Here is a 16,092-nt window from a genome sequence, read left to right on the forward strand (position 1 = left end):
TGCCAATAACTACTGCAAAGACATCATCCTATTTTTGGATGTTGAGCCACAAACTCTTTGAGCCAGAAAAGCATCTACCCCCTGTGCATTTTCTGGGCTACCCATGTCAATTGGTAATACGCGGTTTTGTAGTTCTCAGGTGATCAGAGAAGCAAAGGGCTGACATGGCTTTCACCAGGAGGCTGCCCTGGCCCCAGCAGGAGTGGTTAAAGAACATGGCAAAGGAGGAGAGCTCTCAAAGCTTTTATCTGTGTGTCTGGCTTGGCACAGGACAAGCGAACACTGCTGGTTCAGAGGCTCTGCCTTCCTCTCCAAGAAGGCAAAGAGCAATTAGTTTTGTTGTCTTTAAAGAAAAACAACAAAACAAACAAACACACACAAAACAAAAAACAAAACACACACACACACACAAAACCACCAAAAAAACAAAACAAACCACCAGAAAAAAGAAAACCTGATTTACTGTGCAAGATACAGAAATAAAGACACTTAATAAAGATTTCATTTATACTATGCCCTCCAGCAAGCTGCCTTCCCATTGCACAACAGGTTTATCAACAGAAGGAGGCTAACAGGGCCCTGCACTAGCCACATCTTCCTCTACATCTCTTGCTTCTGCTGAATTCAAGAGACTCACAACTGTCTCCTATAGGGTTTTCAAAGGAACACGGCAGGCACACACTCACAAACAGTCCATGCAAATACAAGACCAAGACCAGTAACAGCAATTCTCTTTCCACCAGCTTAACACAACCCTGATGGAGAGGAAGATTCCTCACTAATCACAAAGAGCTGTTCATCAGCCAGATTGGGTGACAGCATCTGACTTGTAAAAGCAGTGCTGGCATTTTCAAAGACGAGAGGTAGCCCTGCATTTAGAGGATGGATCTTCAAAAAGTCATCCTTTGAACTAGATAGAGGCAGAGTAGCTGGAGTAAAATAAGTCATATCTGAGTGGGAGTGTTAGAACTAAAGAGACACAAACCACTAGCATGCTTCAGAAGAAATGGCGCTCTAACACACTCAGCTGAGATGAGCCAGCCTGGCTGCAGCCAGAGAGCTGAGCACAGGCAGAAGCAGGGCTGTCTTAGAGAGAGAGCAGACAAGCAAATATGTTTCTTACATTTCTTTTTTTCTGCAATTTATCTAAACTTTTCTTGAAAATTGGAAAGGCAATTCCAGGATTCCTAGTTAATACTAAAACAATTTTAACAACAGATGAACTAAACTATGATGCACATACATGACTTCAGTGTATTCAAAGAAAAAGAGCCCATAGCTCTACAAAACCTTTAAGAGGCATCTCAGGATACACAATTGCAGAGATAGAAAGCTGATTCTGCTCCAGCTCTGTCAAATGAGTCTGCTAGGCTGCCTGCTTCATATTGTTGACTGTGTTTGAAGACTAGTCCTTAAAAAACAAAGAGAGCCTCTGACATGCACCAAGATAAAGGCTTAAGACACCTGTAAGCATGCACATGGGCAGCAGTAATAGGAAATTACTCACTAAAGGCAAATTTATCATTCTGATTACATATTGAGAGAAAAGAAGTATTACTTTCCTCCTGATGATACATCAAGCACAGAAGCTGGCAAGGACAGATCAGGTTTGGTATCTCCTGTTATAAATTCCCTTCAACTAAGCTACAATAAAGACAGCAGAAGACTAAGTATATCAAATCACATGCTTGACTGGGGTACCTTGATTTCTGTTGCTTTAAATAAAATTGAATGAGCCTTCACACATTCTCTCCCAGGCTTGCTCCACAAATCCTGGGCCCCCTTATATTTCTACTGAAGGAAAGAAGGTACTTTTGTGACTCCAACTCTTTTTGTGCAAAAGACTTTTACCTACACCAAAGCCAAGAAATTTCATTTTTAGTCCTGTTCATGGCATACAAAGAACCACACAAAGGAATCATTTTCTTCTGGAAAGCCAGCACAACCCAAGCAATTCAACCTTATAAGGCAACCCTCCTCTAACTCAGACAGACAACTTGCAGAGCAACTTTTACTATTTGCCTTTCTTTACACAGAGATGTGTTTTGTGGGTGAAAGGCCTGAGGAGGATTAAAGGGGACTTAAGTCAGTCCAAATAGGAAACATGTCAAAAAAAAATGCCTTCCTCGATAATATCAAATAGGGAGATGGAAGTGATGGACACATTGAACAGTCTCTGCGAGAGGCCTCTCAGTGGGGTTCTTTTTCTGCCTTTGCTAGGACTTGAATGGAAGACAAAACATTTTCCCCTTTTTTGCACAGAAAGCCTGCATTGCCCTCCCTTTCCTCCAAAACCCTTAGCAACCACCAAGTCCAAGAGAAGGCAGAAACTTTTGACAGATTCCTACCCCTAGACTTTGTTTGAGGGAGAGGCAACATAGTAGCATTTACACCTCTGCAACAATGAGGATTCTCCAGCAGAGAAGGCAAATATAAAAACAGTCCTCTTCCCTTTGGGCATGCAAAATTACCCTGTGTTAACCTTTAGTAAACACAGCTTCAGGCTTCTAGATGCTTCCCTGAAAAAGCTCTGAACAAGCTCCAAGGGCATCCGCCCTTCCCTGAGTACCTACAATGTCAATAGCTGAAGACTGCTGAGTGCCACTGTCTCCTATTGCACAACTGGGCACGACCTTGGCTCAGTCCAACACACATCCTACCATGAAACATGACATATACTTGATCATCATGTTCAGGAAGGCATGTGTCCTGGGTGGGCGTTGGAAGGTGAGTCAAAGTGCTATTATCATCATAAGTTCCCATTCCTGAAGGGTCCTCAGGAAGAGACAGAGCACTGGAGGCATGGCTGTATTTATCCCTGGACCAGAGAACAAGCAACCATTCTCATTTCTTAGGTGCACGAGGAATGAAACTTCCTTAGTTCTCCTTTTTAAATATTGTTATTCAGAAGGAGTTTTCATGGTCAGACCAGGAAATAAAAAAGCCATTTGAAGACTAAGAAAGAGTCTTTTTTTTTTTTTTTTTTTTTTTTAAGAACTCAGGAGTTAACCTGTCAGAAAGTCATATTCTGATTCATGTTTACACAGTGACAGTACTTTTCCCCCAAAACTCTACTGGTAAGTGCATAAACAAGAGCAGTAAAAATTCAGAATGACTACATGGACTACTTCTGGCACCAAAGCTGGATTTTTACAGCATTTGCTTTGCAAAATTTACAGGAATGAATTGCTCACTTGAATGTTTACAGAAGCTTCTCACATGCCATTGCAGGCAAACCACAACTTCACATTTATACAACATCAAAATACTTGGTAAATGCCTGTGTCTTTTTTTCACAGGTCATGCTATCAATTCCATTCCTTCTTAAGTACTTCCAAGGGCTTTTAAGTATGTTGGATGTTTTCCTATTTCTATGCTTGGCTAAACTAGGAATGTTTACTAATTTCAGTCCTGCTTTGTAAACTAAGGCCCTCCAGATTCCAAACCACTTCTTACTCTGCGAGTTCCCTCCTAAACTGAGCCTCTTCTCAGCACAAGTTAATGTGTTTCTATAAAGTCATCATACTAAGCTCTCCCTCTTGGCGATCTCTAGTTTTTTAGGGCAGGGAGAAGGTGGGCTGCCAGCTCCTTAGGACAAGCTGTGTCCCTTGTGATTATTTTAAGCAGACTTATGTTCAGCCTGCTACCACAAAAAAAAGCAAACCAAAACAAAACCAAAAAACCTGGATTCCCCACCCTGGTTCCCAGTTGTGCTTTCCTGCTCATGTCTTCCCTTGCAGCCCCTGGGTAGCAGGTGCATGGCACTGGGGAACTGAGATGGCCAAATCCATTTCAGACAGGGCAGCTAAGCCCAGCTTCTGCTCTGGACCACTGTATGGTTGCAAAGACTGCTATCCACACTTGAAGTCAATTATTGACACTGACATCAATGTTTAATTTTACTCCTCCAAAGGATTGTCCCACTTCTCCTAGCTCTAGATAATTTAAATGAAAGACACTATATCCCCACTCTTTACTGCCTATGCAGTATTAAAAATCAAGACTACAAAACATTATTTAAAATACATATTACAAGTGTATAAACAATCACCTCTCATTATGGACTTGGGAAGCGCAGAATAATTTCAAAACACAAACATCCCCACTGAACATCTTTCAAAAACACAGCTTTTGTCGAAACTTCACTTGAGTTTCAGCCGCAAAAAAATGAGAGGTTGTGTTAGCCCAACCTTACCTTACGTCACACTGAAGTTAATCCTCCACTTAAGCTCCCTGCTGTGCAGAGAGGCGTGCTTCAGAACTGTCCCTCAAGAGTCCTCCTGACTGAACAAACACGCTGCCATCAGTTGTTGTACAAAAGTATGCCGCCACACACATACCAGTGCAGGTATTTTCTGAACTTTTATGCAGAGAAAGACAGGTCTCACTCCATTCTTTTCCCCTCATGTTTCATTAGATCAGCTACAGATCTTGCTTTAGCCTGGCTACAAATTCTGTTTTGACCAAATGTATCTTCAGACACTCCCTATTCCACTTCAGTTATACAAACACACTCTGACCAAGCCCTCATGGCATAGTCAGTGTAAGACTCTCTTTCCTGCCCTTCCAACCCATTGAAGTATTTTTAGTTGAAATTGAACACACATACCTGTGGCAGGTGAGGCACCAGTGAGAATATGTGGGTGTGGTGAAACCCTTGCTTTTCTAGTGCCAAGTGTTTCTACAGTTTGTAATTCCAAATCAAGGGAGGTGGCCAGCTGTCTAGGAGTCGCTCATCTCCAAGGACATTCTGCACCCTTTTACAAGGAGCAACTCTACTTCTCTGTTACTCTCAGAACTGCAGAGAAAGGAGAGAATCTTTGATCCTGTCAAAGGGCAAGACAGACCCCCTCTGCTGTTGCAGCCTTCCACACATGAAAGACTGCAGAAAGATGCCAGTGACTCTACCAGTCTATTAAAGAAAGCCTCACACTACTTCTGAAAGGAATGATGCTGCCCTACATACACCTCCAGCAATATAATGACCCTTCATATCACTTGACAAGACTGTTTCAGGGCTGACTGCATGCCACCTGTTACATAGCTGGGAATAACACTGAGAGGTCTTCCTGAGCCTCAGTAGCCTCAGAGGGTTTTAACCTTCATTTGCTGATGGTGCAACCAACCCTGTCCTGCTTGTGAAGTATAAGAAATGTTGCTCAAGCATCCAGCAGGACAGATCAGTCAGGAGAGTTCCCATGCTCCACAGGGAACAATCATTTGCATCTCCACCCATACACCCACTCATTTTCTTCTCTCCTTCTGGTGCATTCTAGGGCTATTTCCTCTTACTTGTAGGGATTCCTGCCAAAGGGCCCTGTAGAATTAATGTGTTCTCATTATGGGGCTTCCAACCCTGCCTCTCAGCACTAGGACCCACGGAAGATGCAAACTCTCTTCCTGCTTCGTAAGAATGCTTTTAGCAGTCAACACACCTAAGATCTGTACCCTTACCTATCTACAACTGATCTTCAGCTTTTTTAGAGCTATCATACCTGAAGATGAGTATTTGGGAGACTTAAGTAAATTGCTGAAAAAAAAAAGAAAAAAAAGGACAAAATAAGTACTCTATCACTCTTCTCACACCAGAGTATGTTTGTTCCTTAAGACAGAGCTGTTTTAAATCAAAAAAAGAAAAAAAAACAAAACATGTTTCCCTGTTAAAGATACTGTGGTTTTTGTAATTTTGCAAAATGTGCTACCCCAAAAGTATAAGAAAGAGCATTCTGACCAACATACACACATATATTAGATTTATGCTGACACTATGAAGTAACCATCATGCTCACCTTGACTGCTGCAGTAGTCTCTGCTTTCCATTTAGAAAAAGAATTTCCATTTAGAAAAAAATAATTTGAGCATTGTTTTTCATGTAGCAGAAAATCTACTGTATGAGTGGTTCTAACAGACATCAAAGGTTCTCAGCCTTCTCTGCCCACCAGAAGAAATGTCCAATGTGAAAATTTTTATTGCCAATGGGAACTAGCACTAACCTTCTGCTTTGAAATGAAGATAAATACATTTATTTCATTCTTGCAAGAGTCTATTTATATGGCACTGAACTCTGCCTAAGACAGAGAAATAAATAGGGAAACACAGACAGAGGCTGTGTAAGACCTGCTTTTCTTCACCACGCAGCTCATGAGCTGCTCTTCTATGTAAATACCACCCTCTTGTGTTGATTTGTAAGTAATACACGAATCAGCCACAACAAAAAATCCCCATAACACAGACCTCTCCTTGATCTTACCAATCATTACAGATTCTGGATCAAACTCCAGGTTGTGAATAGCCTAATCCTGCCAAAACAGGTTCTCTCTGTGCTGGGCCACTGTTCAGATGACACATCTCAGGTACTGATGTCACACCTGAATCACTAAGATTGACCTAAGAAGAAAACTTTCTGGCAGAGCCAATATTCAAAATGAGAACAGGTCAATGGTAAGACAAGGAAAGCCAGGCAGCTTTAAAATTAAGCAAAATATATTTGGAGTTCTTCATATCACATCTCTTCACTAAGGCAAGGGTATCATCCATCTGCTGTGGAAATTCAGTCGGTTCTATTAACTTTTTCCTCTTTCTTCTGACAGACCTAGCTGATCCCAGATGCACTCGTTGAGTTTGGGCAATGAGACAGGCTGCAGCGGCGGGAAAGCTGCACTCGCACTGCACCTCTCTGTGAATGAGCAGGGCCAGACCACAATGGCTTTCAGGTCCATAGGTGATGGTCTGGTGTCTCTGAAAGGATGACTGGTCCCTGCGTACCAGAATGGGCCAAGCTTGGTCTGTAACCAGTGAAGCAGAAGAGAAGAAGTTGTTTTCCAGGTGGACTGCCAAATTTCTTAAGTAGTTCTCAAAAAAAACAAAAAAAAACATTGAAGATGGCTTGGTAGACTGCTTTTGCCAAGCTCATGTAGCCATAGAGAAAATTTTAAAAGTCTGTCCAAATAATGCACTAGAAGGCTTTCCTCCTCTTCTTTTTTCCCCCTGCCACCTTATTCCTGACACCAATAGCTTCTTCTGTGTCATCATCATCATTCCGAGATCGCTTCTTCTCCCCTTGCTCCCGCAGCTCCTGCAATGCAATCAAGAGGTTGACCAAGAGGTTCTAGCACCTGAGGAAATTCAAACTACAACAGCAAGTAGAGGGACAAAAAGCCAGTGCCCACCATTCGAGCTAGTCTCTGGGCCTCAGCCACACGCTCTGTCAGCATCATAACTTCTTCCTCTTGCATGGGGAATGCTGGCAGCTTCTTGCCAATCAAGTGTTCAATGCGCTGGAACAGCTCTACATCGTACCTGAAAAAAAGACATGACACCAGCTTCAGTCAGTCCTCCTGAGAATATTTTGGCTGTCACCACCCACAGACATCACCCCGTATCTCCAGCCCACAGATATTGTTAGCTTATGCTGATGGTCTCACAAGCAAGTTTTAATTTCATCCAAATGATGCCATTGTTCAGGATGGTTTTACTGATTTATTCAGCTCATCTCAGTTCAGAAGTTATTCGGCAAAGACTTTTTTTAGACAAATACTTCAGTATTTATCAAAAACACATATTTAACCTGCATTATATATTATAAAAATGTATGCATATTATACAATCAAGTTATAAAAACCTAGTTCTGCTCATTACATGCAGACTTCTAGAATTTATCCTAGATCTTTCTCCCTCCCCACCCTGGGCCTTGAATTCTCTCCCCTTTAACTAAACAAATCTAGCTGGCACCTCAAAACAGAAAGTAGTATTTTCTTCTCACCCAGGATGAGGTCAGATGTTTTCTGCACTCAAATAGAGCTGGAAAGAGTAAGTCTTCCACGTTTTAACACTTACTGTGTGACAAAGGTGATAGATTTGCCAGATCTCCCAGCTCGAGCTGTTCTCCCAACACGATGAATGTAATCCTGAAAACAATTTTCTTGATAATCAATAAGATATGTGCACCAAACAAAGTAGTTACAGGAAATCAGTCCATATAATTTTTCTTTAGGAAAGAACAAGAAAACGGCAAGAAAATAAAGCCACAATTAAGTACTCGGGACCATGTGCAGCATTAGGATTTGAGAAGATGCTGGCTTGTGGAGGCATTTCTTTGGTTTTAACATTTGAAGTCTTCTCTTGCTAAAGGAGAAGACCACCTCCACTTATTTAAGACTGCAGGACAAAATTGGTGATACAAGACTTTGCTAATGAACTACCACTTCCTTGGAAAGCTAATATTTAAAGTGAGCCAATGCCTGCATTTTCAGTTTTGGGATTTAGTGCTCTTATACAGTCTGTCTTCCAGACAAACTCTCCGGCAGGTAGATTTAAATTTGGCAAGCACACTGAAAGGAAGGATGAATGAGAACAATTTGGAAGCGTCTGATCTATTGAGCGTCTTCTGTTTATATGGTTCTAGGCTGCTTTCCAGCTTTTATACTGCATTATGGAAATTAAAATACTCAGTTCCCCATGCAGGATCTGTGAAGAAAGGAAGCATCATGAAAAAGGATGCATTTGATGACACAAACTAGAGGTAGGGGAACAAAAACTGTAACATCATTCAAGATGCTGCTGCCACCATTATTTTAACTTACATCCTTTAACAATGTCAAAGACAGCATCTTCAAAAGAACCACCATACTTTCCTCTGTCTGCAATGTGCAGTATCTTTGATCATCATAAGGAACAATAGCAGTTCCTGAAATGCATGTTAACGGTATGCTTTCTGAAACTAGGCTGGGAAACAAAGTCGCACACCTAAGACAATACTATACTTTCTACAAAGTAGAGAGTTAGTAAGTCACTTTTTTTTTTCAGTTCACTGTACTTTTGTGATAGGAAGATGAAATGTATCAAAGACACCTTTCTTGATCAAATCCTCATTGAGCATAATGGAAGAATTTTAACTTTTTTAAAAACACAGTTTAAAATGTGAAGGCAGGCCTGGATCACAGGAATAGAGATGACTACCTGAAACTAGTACTGTTACGACTGTTTTCAAAGTCTAGAAGCCCTTTAATGTAATATGGTAAAACACATACTCTGAGTAGAAATGCAAGCATAGAACACCTCATTTCCCCTCTTCGCTTACGGGATCGGTTCTACAGTCCAGATGAGGCCACCCAACCAAACTGAGATACCAACTCTCAGTTTCAAAGGCTGAACTATGTCTTTTAATCTACAGAAGTGTAAACTAGGCTTCCAGTCAGCAGAACAGAGAAAAGTTGTCTTTGTCCCTTTGTCTAGCTTCACTATGCCTCCTAGTGACCAGAAGTTCTCAGCCAGCACACAGACTGAGCTCACCTTAGAATGCGTAGGAATATCAAAGTTTATCACCACATCTACATGTGGGATGTCCAGACCTCTGCTTGCAACATCAGTAGCCAGTAGAATAGAACGTGCCTTTGCCTTGAACTTGTTTAGAGCGCCCAAGCGTTTATTCTGGAAAAGAGGACAAAAAGGGAATGAGAGAATAATGCTCATTCTGATTAATATGCTCTTGTTGAAATGCTGGTACAGAAGAACTGGAGGAGAAACTCAAAAGTCTCACTTCTCTAATTTATTTTTGAACTATTACGTAATCAGTGGCAGCATTCACAATAGTTAAATTTCTAGAGATCAGTCCAGTCCACTAGCTGTGAAATACTTCTTCTTCAAGGTAGTTGTCACTTAGCACGGTGCAGCCCACTCCCCAAGCAACGCATCTTCTGTGTACTCCACTCTGTGGAGTACACCCGTACCTGACTCATCTGCCCATGGAGAGGAATGGCAGTGAACCCCAGATTGCGGAGCAGTAGAGCAGTCCTCTGGGTATTGTTACACGTACTACAGAATATCATGAAAGAGTTCCCAGCTAATTCATTCAAGATATGAACCAGGTAGCTGTCCTGGAAAGAAAGAAAAAAAAAGAAAAAAAAAAAAAAATCACATATGCCACATTGAATGAGTAAGTATAAGTCAGAGAAGATGACAAGATACCTGGCACATGTTGGAACAGCAAGACAAGACACAATCAGAAGCAGGAACGAAGAGAAGTGGCACTACCTTGAATTTGGAGGGGATGAAAATGTAGTACTGCTGTAGTTTTTCAACTGTCTGATATTTGGAAGAAACAGCGCATTTAACAGGATTCTTCAGAGCAGCACGCTGGAGTTTTTGAACCTGGGAAGATCAATGTAAGTGATCTTGTCAGAAACCCATCTCATACAGCCTAAACAATATGGGCTGATGGAAGGACAAATAAGGCAGAGTACTCTGCTCTCACCTTCTTGGTCATGGTAGCAGAAAACAGGAATGTCTTCCTGTCTCGAGGAATCACTTTTAATATCTTATCCACCTGTAAAAACAGAAAGAAAACGGAAATGCTGAACACAACAGTAATCACAACATAAGCCACTTCCAAACACAATGATCATCCAAATGAAGAGTAATGCACTTGTGTAACTTAGACTCAGAGCAGGAACAATTTTCCCCTCTTCTAAAGCAAAATCATAGGCTGATAGCTTGTTGACAGTTTGGCAGTGTGAACTCCAGCAGTGCAGTTTTCCTGCAGGAATGTATGTGTGATCGTGTTCCTACAGTAACTATGTCAAAGTCAGGCACTTCAGAGAAACCAGGAGACTTCAGAGACAAAATGCATCCTACTGTCTTGCTAGTGCTCTGCAGAACTCTGCTAAGTTCTGCTCCTACCATAGACTTCTGTACAGTTATTAGATCTTAGTTACAGTTTGCTATTCACTTCTACAGAACAGCTCAGTGTTTACTATGTGACTGTAGGAAGCAATTTTAAAGGGACTCATCTGCTGTTACAAACTCTTCTTTTAGCAGTTTCCTACCTCTGTCTCAAAATCCATGTTAAGGATCCTGTCAGCCTCATCCATCACTAGGTACTTCAGAGCTCGTAAGTTGAATCCCTTTGTGTTCTCCAGATGATCAACAAGACGTCCAGGGGTTGCTACCAACAAAATCCCGAGAGCCAATTTAGAATGAAAGCAAAGGAAACGATCCAAAGAGGCAAGAGAGCCATCTGTCACAGAAACAGGATTCTTTGCCCAAGAGAAGTAGAGGCAGATTGCTTTATGGGAAGGACTCTTTCATGGAATATTTTCAGAGTATTTTGAAATAAGACTAATGGAGTCAGACTTTCTGAAGAATGCCCTCCTTTCCCCCCTAAAAAAGCCCGACTGTACATGAGCTGTACTGAGAAGGATGAGACCAGCATTTTGAATACTTGAGAAGAACAAAAAGCAAGACAAAGGCAGTCTAGCAAGAATGCTTTGGAATGAGCTTGTAGCAACAAGGCTACTGGTATATATTTAACAAGCCAGCACTTGTATCTCAGGACAAAAACAAATGAAGGATGTACTCACACTTCTACTTCAAATGCACAAAACCTTTTGGCACTCTTTCTCTGAACAACTGCAGGGTGATAATATTCATAATCCATACCCCCAGCACATTAACTTACCAATTATAACATGTGGTTTCTTGGCTAAGGCCAGAGATTGAGACATCGCGTCAATTCCACCCACAATAACCGCTGCAGGACAAACAGAACATAGTGAATCTCAGTGTAGCACCAGCCAGGCCCTGGCACCATAGTGCCTCCTCCTACTCCATGTCACCCACAACAGCTCTGTACAAATGAAAGGCTACTTTATGAGAATTTGCTTTATTTTAGCACATCTCTCCTTCCCAGGCCTCTTCAGCCATACAATCTCACAAAGCTACTTACTAGTGTGGACACCAATGGAGGATCCAAGAGCTTCAAACTGCTCTGAGATTTGGAAGGCGAGCTCCCTTGTTGGTGTGAGGACAAGAGCAAATAATCGCTGAGGGGTTTCCAGCAGTGCTTGAAGAATTGGCAAAGCAAAGGCTCCTGTTTTTCCAGAGCCAGTTTCTGCCAGTCCAATGATATCTCTGCCTACAAGGAGCAGCAAGGAGTACAAAAACTTATACATCCAAACCACAGAAAGAAATCTTTAAAGCACTGTGCAATAAAGGACAAGAATTTCCAAAGGAAACAAAAAAAAAAAAAAAAAAGAAACACACAAAGGGTAAAGAAGCACAAAAGACCAAAACAAACTATTTCAGAACATCTCTGCAGTATTTTTAGAGTGTGGCTTCATTTGTTGAATACAGTCTCGGCCCTTTCCATTCTCTAATCAAACTTCTGTCAACATACAGGTCTTCGTACAAACTTCAGGTTCAAAAGCAGCTTTACTTTATTATTTCTCAAATTTGTTTGTCAATTTACAGCTTATTGCTTTTATTTGGGTAAGTATCCTAGACCAACTGTTGTCTGTGTTTGAGACTTAGGTCATACTAACTACAAGACAACAGCACTACCAAACTCACATTACAGAAGCCAGGATCAATTTTGTGCCATTAGGAGTCATCTAAACTGGTTTGTGGCAGGAAGGATTAGGACAGAAAGTTCTTTGCCCAAAACCAGTGCAGGTAACAGTGTAGAATTCAACACTAGAATCCATTCTGGCGTCCTAAACTTCTATAGCAGAGAAGAACACTCTGGCAACAAGACTTAAACTAAAGACAACTTCTCAGGAATACAATCTTTTTATTTTTCCTCCAATAGAATCTTACATGTGGAGTAAAAGAGTCTGACAACAGTTAAGTACCAGGACAGAGTGACACTGAAAGTTTATTCCCATTCTGTCACATCGTTCTGTTCCTTTTTCAGTGGGTTTATTTGTTTAAAACAAACAAACTAAACCACCAAATATTCTAGAAGCAGAAATGTTTGCTGAATTCAGTAATTTGTTTTCCTGTAATTCCATGATGTTTACAGAAAGGCACTGTGGTTCATTTATTACTCACTCCAGAAATCTAACTTCAAAGAATTGCCGGCATAGAGCAAGGCAGATTATACAGGCCATGTAATCAGTCACGGCAATCTCCAATTGCAGACACACACTGAAGGTCTCTACCAGAAGAGGCATAGTCCTAAATCTATCAGAAGTTTTCTGTGCATCCTTGAGTATTTCAGAAGTAAAATGGTCAGTGCAGACTAGCAGCTCAAATGATTGATAACAACTCTAGTTAATGTGGAGTGTCAGAACTACACAACAGCAGTGAATACTCAAGAACTCAGGTATGCACTCAATGGAAAGTTTGGAGTTACAAGCAGTGTTACAGGAGAAACTAGCACTCCAAGCTCCCCCTGGGAAGGACACAAGAATGAACACAGAAACCAGTTCAAGACAAAGGCCTTCCATGATGAAGCAGCAAAAACTCTCATCTCTGCCACTTCTCACTCAGCAAAATTCATTCCAACAGAGCTTCTGGGGCATCCCCAGATTTGGGATCAGAGCACACTGCTCACCTTGGAGAGCCACTGGAATGGCCTCAACTTGGATCTTTGTTGGGACCTTCCATCCTAACTGGTCACAAGCTTCACACAGGACATCTGTCACTCCCTGAACATTAGTGAAAAGAGAAAAGGGAAATACACATCACCAAGGAGACCCAAGTTAAATGACAGGCTTAAGTTAAATACATGCTGCAACAGAGCCATGCTTGTCTCTAGCACAGACAAACCCCATCAGGCCCTCAGTGCAACTATATGAAAGGGCAGGGTGCTCACAATGATCCCCACCTCCATTAGTAACTCTGTAGATTCATTCAGAACTGTAAGCGGTGACTGTGATCACTAAAAAACTAGTCACCTTTTTCCTTAGTTTGCACAAGCAACTTCACACACATAGCTGTCTTTCTTCCTCTCCGGGGGCATCCCATTAGCACGAAAAAGGGAAAACACCTGGGCAAACTCACACAAGTGAAAACACGCAGCCGGCTGAGGAGCGTGGATGGGAGCGGAAACGCCACCCGCACCGAAGCAGAGGCCTCAACGCCCCGGACCTCCCGCCCCAACACAGCCCCAGGCCCGCGGGCCGGAGCAGCGACGTGCCTGCCTGCCCCCCGTGCACCGGCGGCTCCGACGGGCCCAGGGCCGCAGCCCAAGGCCGCGCCACGAGGGGACAAGCACGGCGGGGCGGCGCGGGGCACGGCCCGGCACACGGCGCTGTGCGAGGAGCGCCCCACGCCCGGCCTGGTGTGAGGATGAGCAGCAGGGTGCTCCTCGGGACGGGGAAGGGAGCAGCGGGGTAGAACCAGCTCCCGGCCGGCCTCACCAAGTCCTTGAAGCTCCGAGGCTCTTCCCCCGCTGCCTCCGGCTCCACCGCTGCCTCTGGCTCCGCCGCCTGCCCGTTCTCTTCTCCTGCCGCCATTCTGGACCGTCCCCCTCTGCGGCAGCGCAGCGCACTCTGGGAGTTGTGGTTCCCCGTTCGGAGGAAAGCGCCAATGGGAGCGGGCGGGGCTCCAGGTTGCCCGTTGGGGCCGTTCCTTTCGTGGCGCCCGTCGGCGCCTGGTAGCGGGCGGCGGTGCCGTGAGGTACCGGCGGCCGCATTTTCTTGAGGTCAGAAAGTGTCTTCTGCATCCGGAGTTCTTCAGAGCTCAGACCTCTGGGCAGGGTGTAATGCTTGGGGTGCCAAACGCAGACATTTTTTACTCTCCTGGTGTAGGGGAGGCGATGTCAGTGGAGTTGCCGTGTCTGGGGAAGCATCCTGACTCAGCACAAGGGCATCATTTTTCTAAACGTGTTCGAGGCTTGTTTTCTTTAAACTCATTTGGCTTGTGCTTCTGCACGGCAGAGCATTTTATGTGTTAAATTAAGAACTCTGGGTAGGTTTTTCACTGAACTCTGGAGAATCACAGAATAGTAGGGATTGGAAGGGACCTCGAAAGATCATCCAGTCCAATCCCCCTGCCGGAGCAGGAGCACCTGGATGAGGTTACACAGGAAGGCGTCCACGTGGGTTTTGAATGTCTCCAGAGAAGGAGACTCCACAACCCCCCTGGGCAGCCTGTTCCAGAGCTCTGTCACCCTCACTGAGAAGTAGTTTCTTCTTATATTTAAGTGGAACCTCCTGTGTTCCAGTTTATACCCATTGCCCCTTGTCTAATCATTGGTTGTCACCGAGAAGAGCCTGGCTCCATCCTCATGACACTCACCCTTTATATATTTATAAACATTAATGAGGTCACTTATTTCTCCAGGGAAGTGGGAGTTACAGAGCTAAAGCTGCCCGTACAGGGCTAAGAGCACACTGCATCAGCTGTCTGAAAACCTGCCTGCTTGGCAATAACTGCAAATGGCTAAACCTCTGAGTGGCTGCTCAGGGGTTACGTTGCTCGGGCAGTGTGCGGGATGTATAATTCTTTCATACCCCTAAATTCTGTGGCTGTGAAAGAACAAGGGAAAATAGGCTATCTGATCACAAAAATACAAGCATATAAAGAACAAACTAGCTTTTTCAGAAGTGCTGGTGTGAAACATTTTGATGTACCCGTGTAGGGGAAAGAAAAAAAGTCAAGAACTGTCCACCTTGTTCTCCAGTCTATGGTAATAGCCGCGGCGTAATACTGAAGTGTTAGAAACACATAAAGTAAACTGAACTGTGGCATCTCACAGCATGAAATCAGAAAACAGGAGATGGGAGTGGATGCAAACACCCCCTACCTGTCTTTGCTGCTGTTGTGACCTGGGCAGGCAGTCTGCAAGTGCACAATAAGAGGTGAAAATGGTGATGGATTTAATACCATTGAAGTGACAACAGTGTCAAAATATTATGTCATAATGATAGTTCCTGAGCTCATTTTTTTCCATCTGGTCTTGGTGTGGCCTCTTTAATCTGCAGTCACGATACTGATTGCAGCAGGGCAACCTCGCAGCTGGATGAACACCCTCTGTTTTAGTGGAAAGGATGCTAATGCATTGAAGAGCTTGGGCATCAAAAAGACAGCAGAGTTGACTGCAAAATGGAACTTGTGACTGCATTTCTGAGCAGACCTCCCTCTTGCTGGTTGGGAAGCCTGCCTGGGTGTGCTTACAGTGGAAATGCTGACGTACCTGAGCATCTGTCACTGGATTCCAAGCGTGCCATTTCCTCTGCTCCCAGAACAATGAGGAAAGTGAGAGGAAATCCGAACAAGCTCTCTGCGTGACAGGGAAAGGAGAGGAAACCTGAAACAATTCACTGGGCAGCAGTGGAAATGAAACCACTGCATCCCACTGTGTCCAGCAGA

At 43.3% G+C, this 16,092-nt stretch overlaps 1 protein-coding gene across 1 annotated transcript; it reads right to left on the bottom strand.

Moving 5' to 3' along the window:
- Positions 1–6,418: 6,418 nt before the first annotated feature.
- On the bottom strand, positions 6,419–14,239 carry DDX47 (DEAD-box helicase 47). Its single transcript, XM_080363627.1, has 12 exons — positions 14,139–14,239; positions 13,331–13,424; positions 11,723–11,911; positions 11,456–11,527; positions 10,824–10,942; positions 10,253–10,324; positions 10,033–10,149; positions 9,729–9,875; positions 9,292–9,429; positions 7,837–7,907; positions 7,170–7,299; positions 6,419–7,075 (listed from the first exon to the last, which is right to left on the bottom strand). Exons 1-12 carry the CDS (start codon positions 14,232–14,234, stop codon positions 6,956–6,958), a joined length of 1,365 nt encoding a protein of 454 aa, XP_080219753.1. The 5' UTR covers positions 14,235–14,239; the 3' UTR covers positions 6,419–6,955.
- Positions 14,240–16,092: the final 1,853 nt, after the last annotated feature.

The sequence above is a fragment of the Nesoenas mayeri genome, assembly GCF_963082525.1.
Source record: "Nesoenas mayeri genome assembly, chromosome: 1".
In the NCBI taxonomy this organism is placed as follows: Eukaryota; Metazoa; Chordata; class Aves; order Columbiformes; family Columbidae; genus Nesoenas; species Nesoenas mayeri.

Excerpts from the sequence above, each read along its gene's own strand:
- DDX47 (XM_080363627.1), bottom strand. The coding sequence starts at position 14,234 with ATGGCGGCAGGAGAAGAGAACGGGCAGGCGGCGGAGCCAGAGGCAGCG. Across the intron at positions 11,528-11,722 it reads CTCCATTGGTGTCCACACTA|CGGTTATTGTGGGTGGAATT; the intron begins GTAAGTAGCTTT and ends TTTGTCCTGCAG. Across the intron at positions 7,076-7,169 it reads CCCAGAGACTAGCTCGAATG|GAGCTGCGGGAGCAAGGGGA; the intron begins GTGGGCACTGGC and ends ATTGCATTGCAG.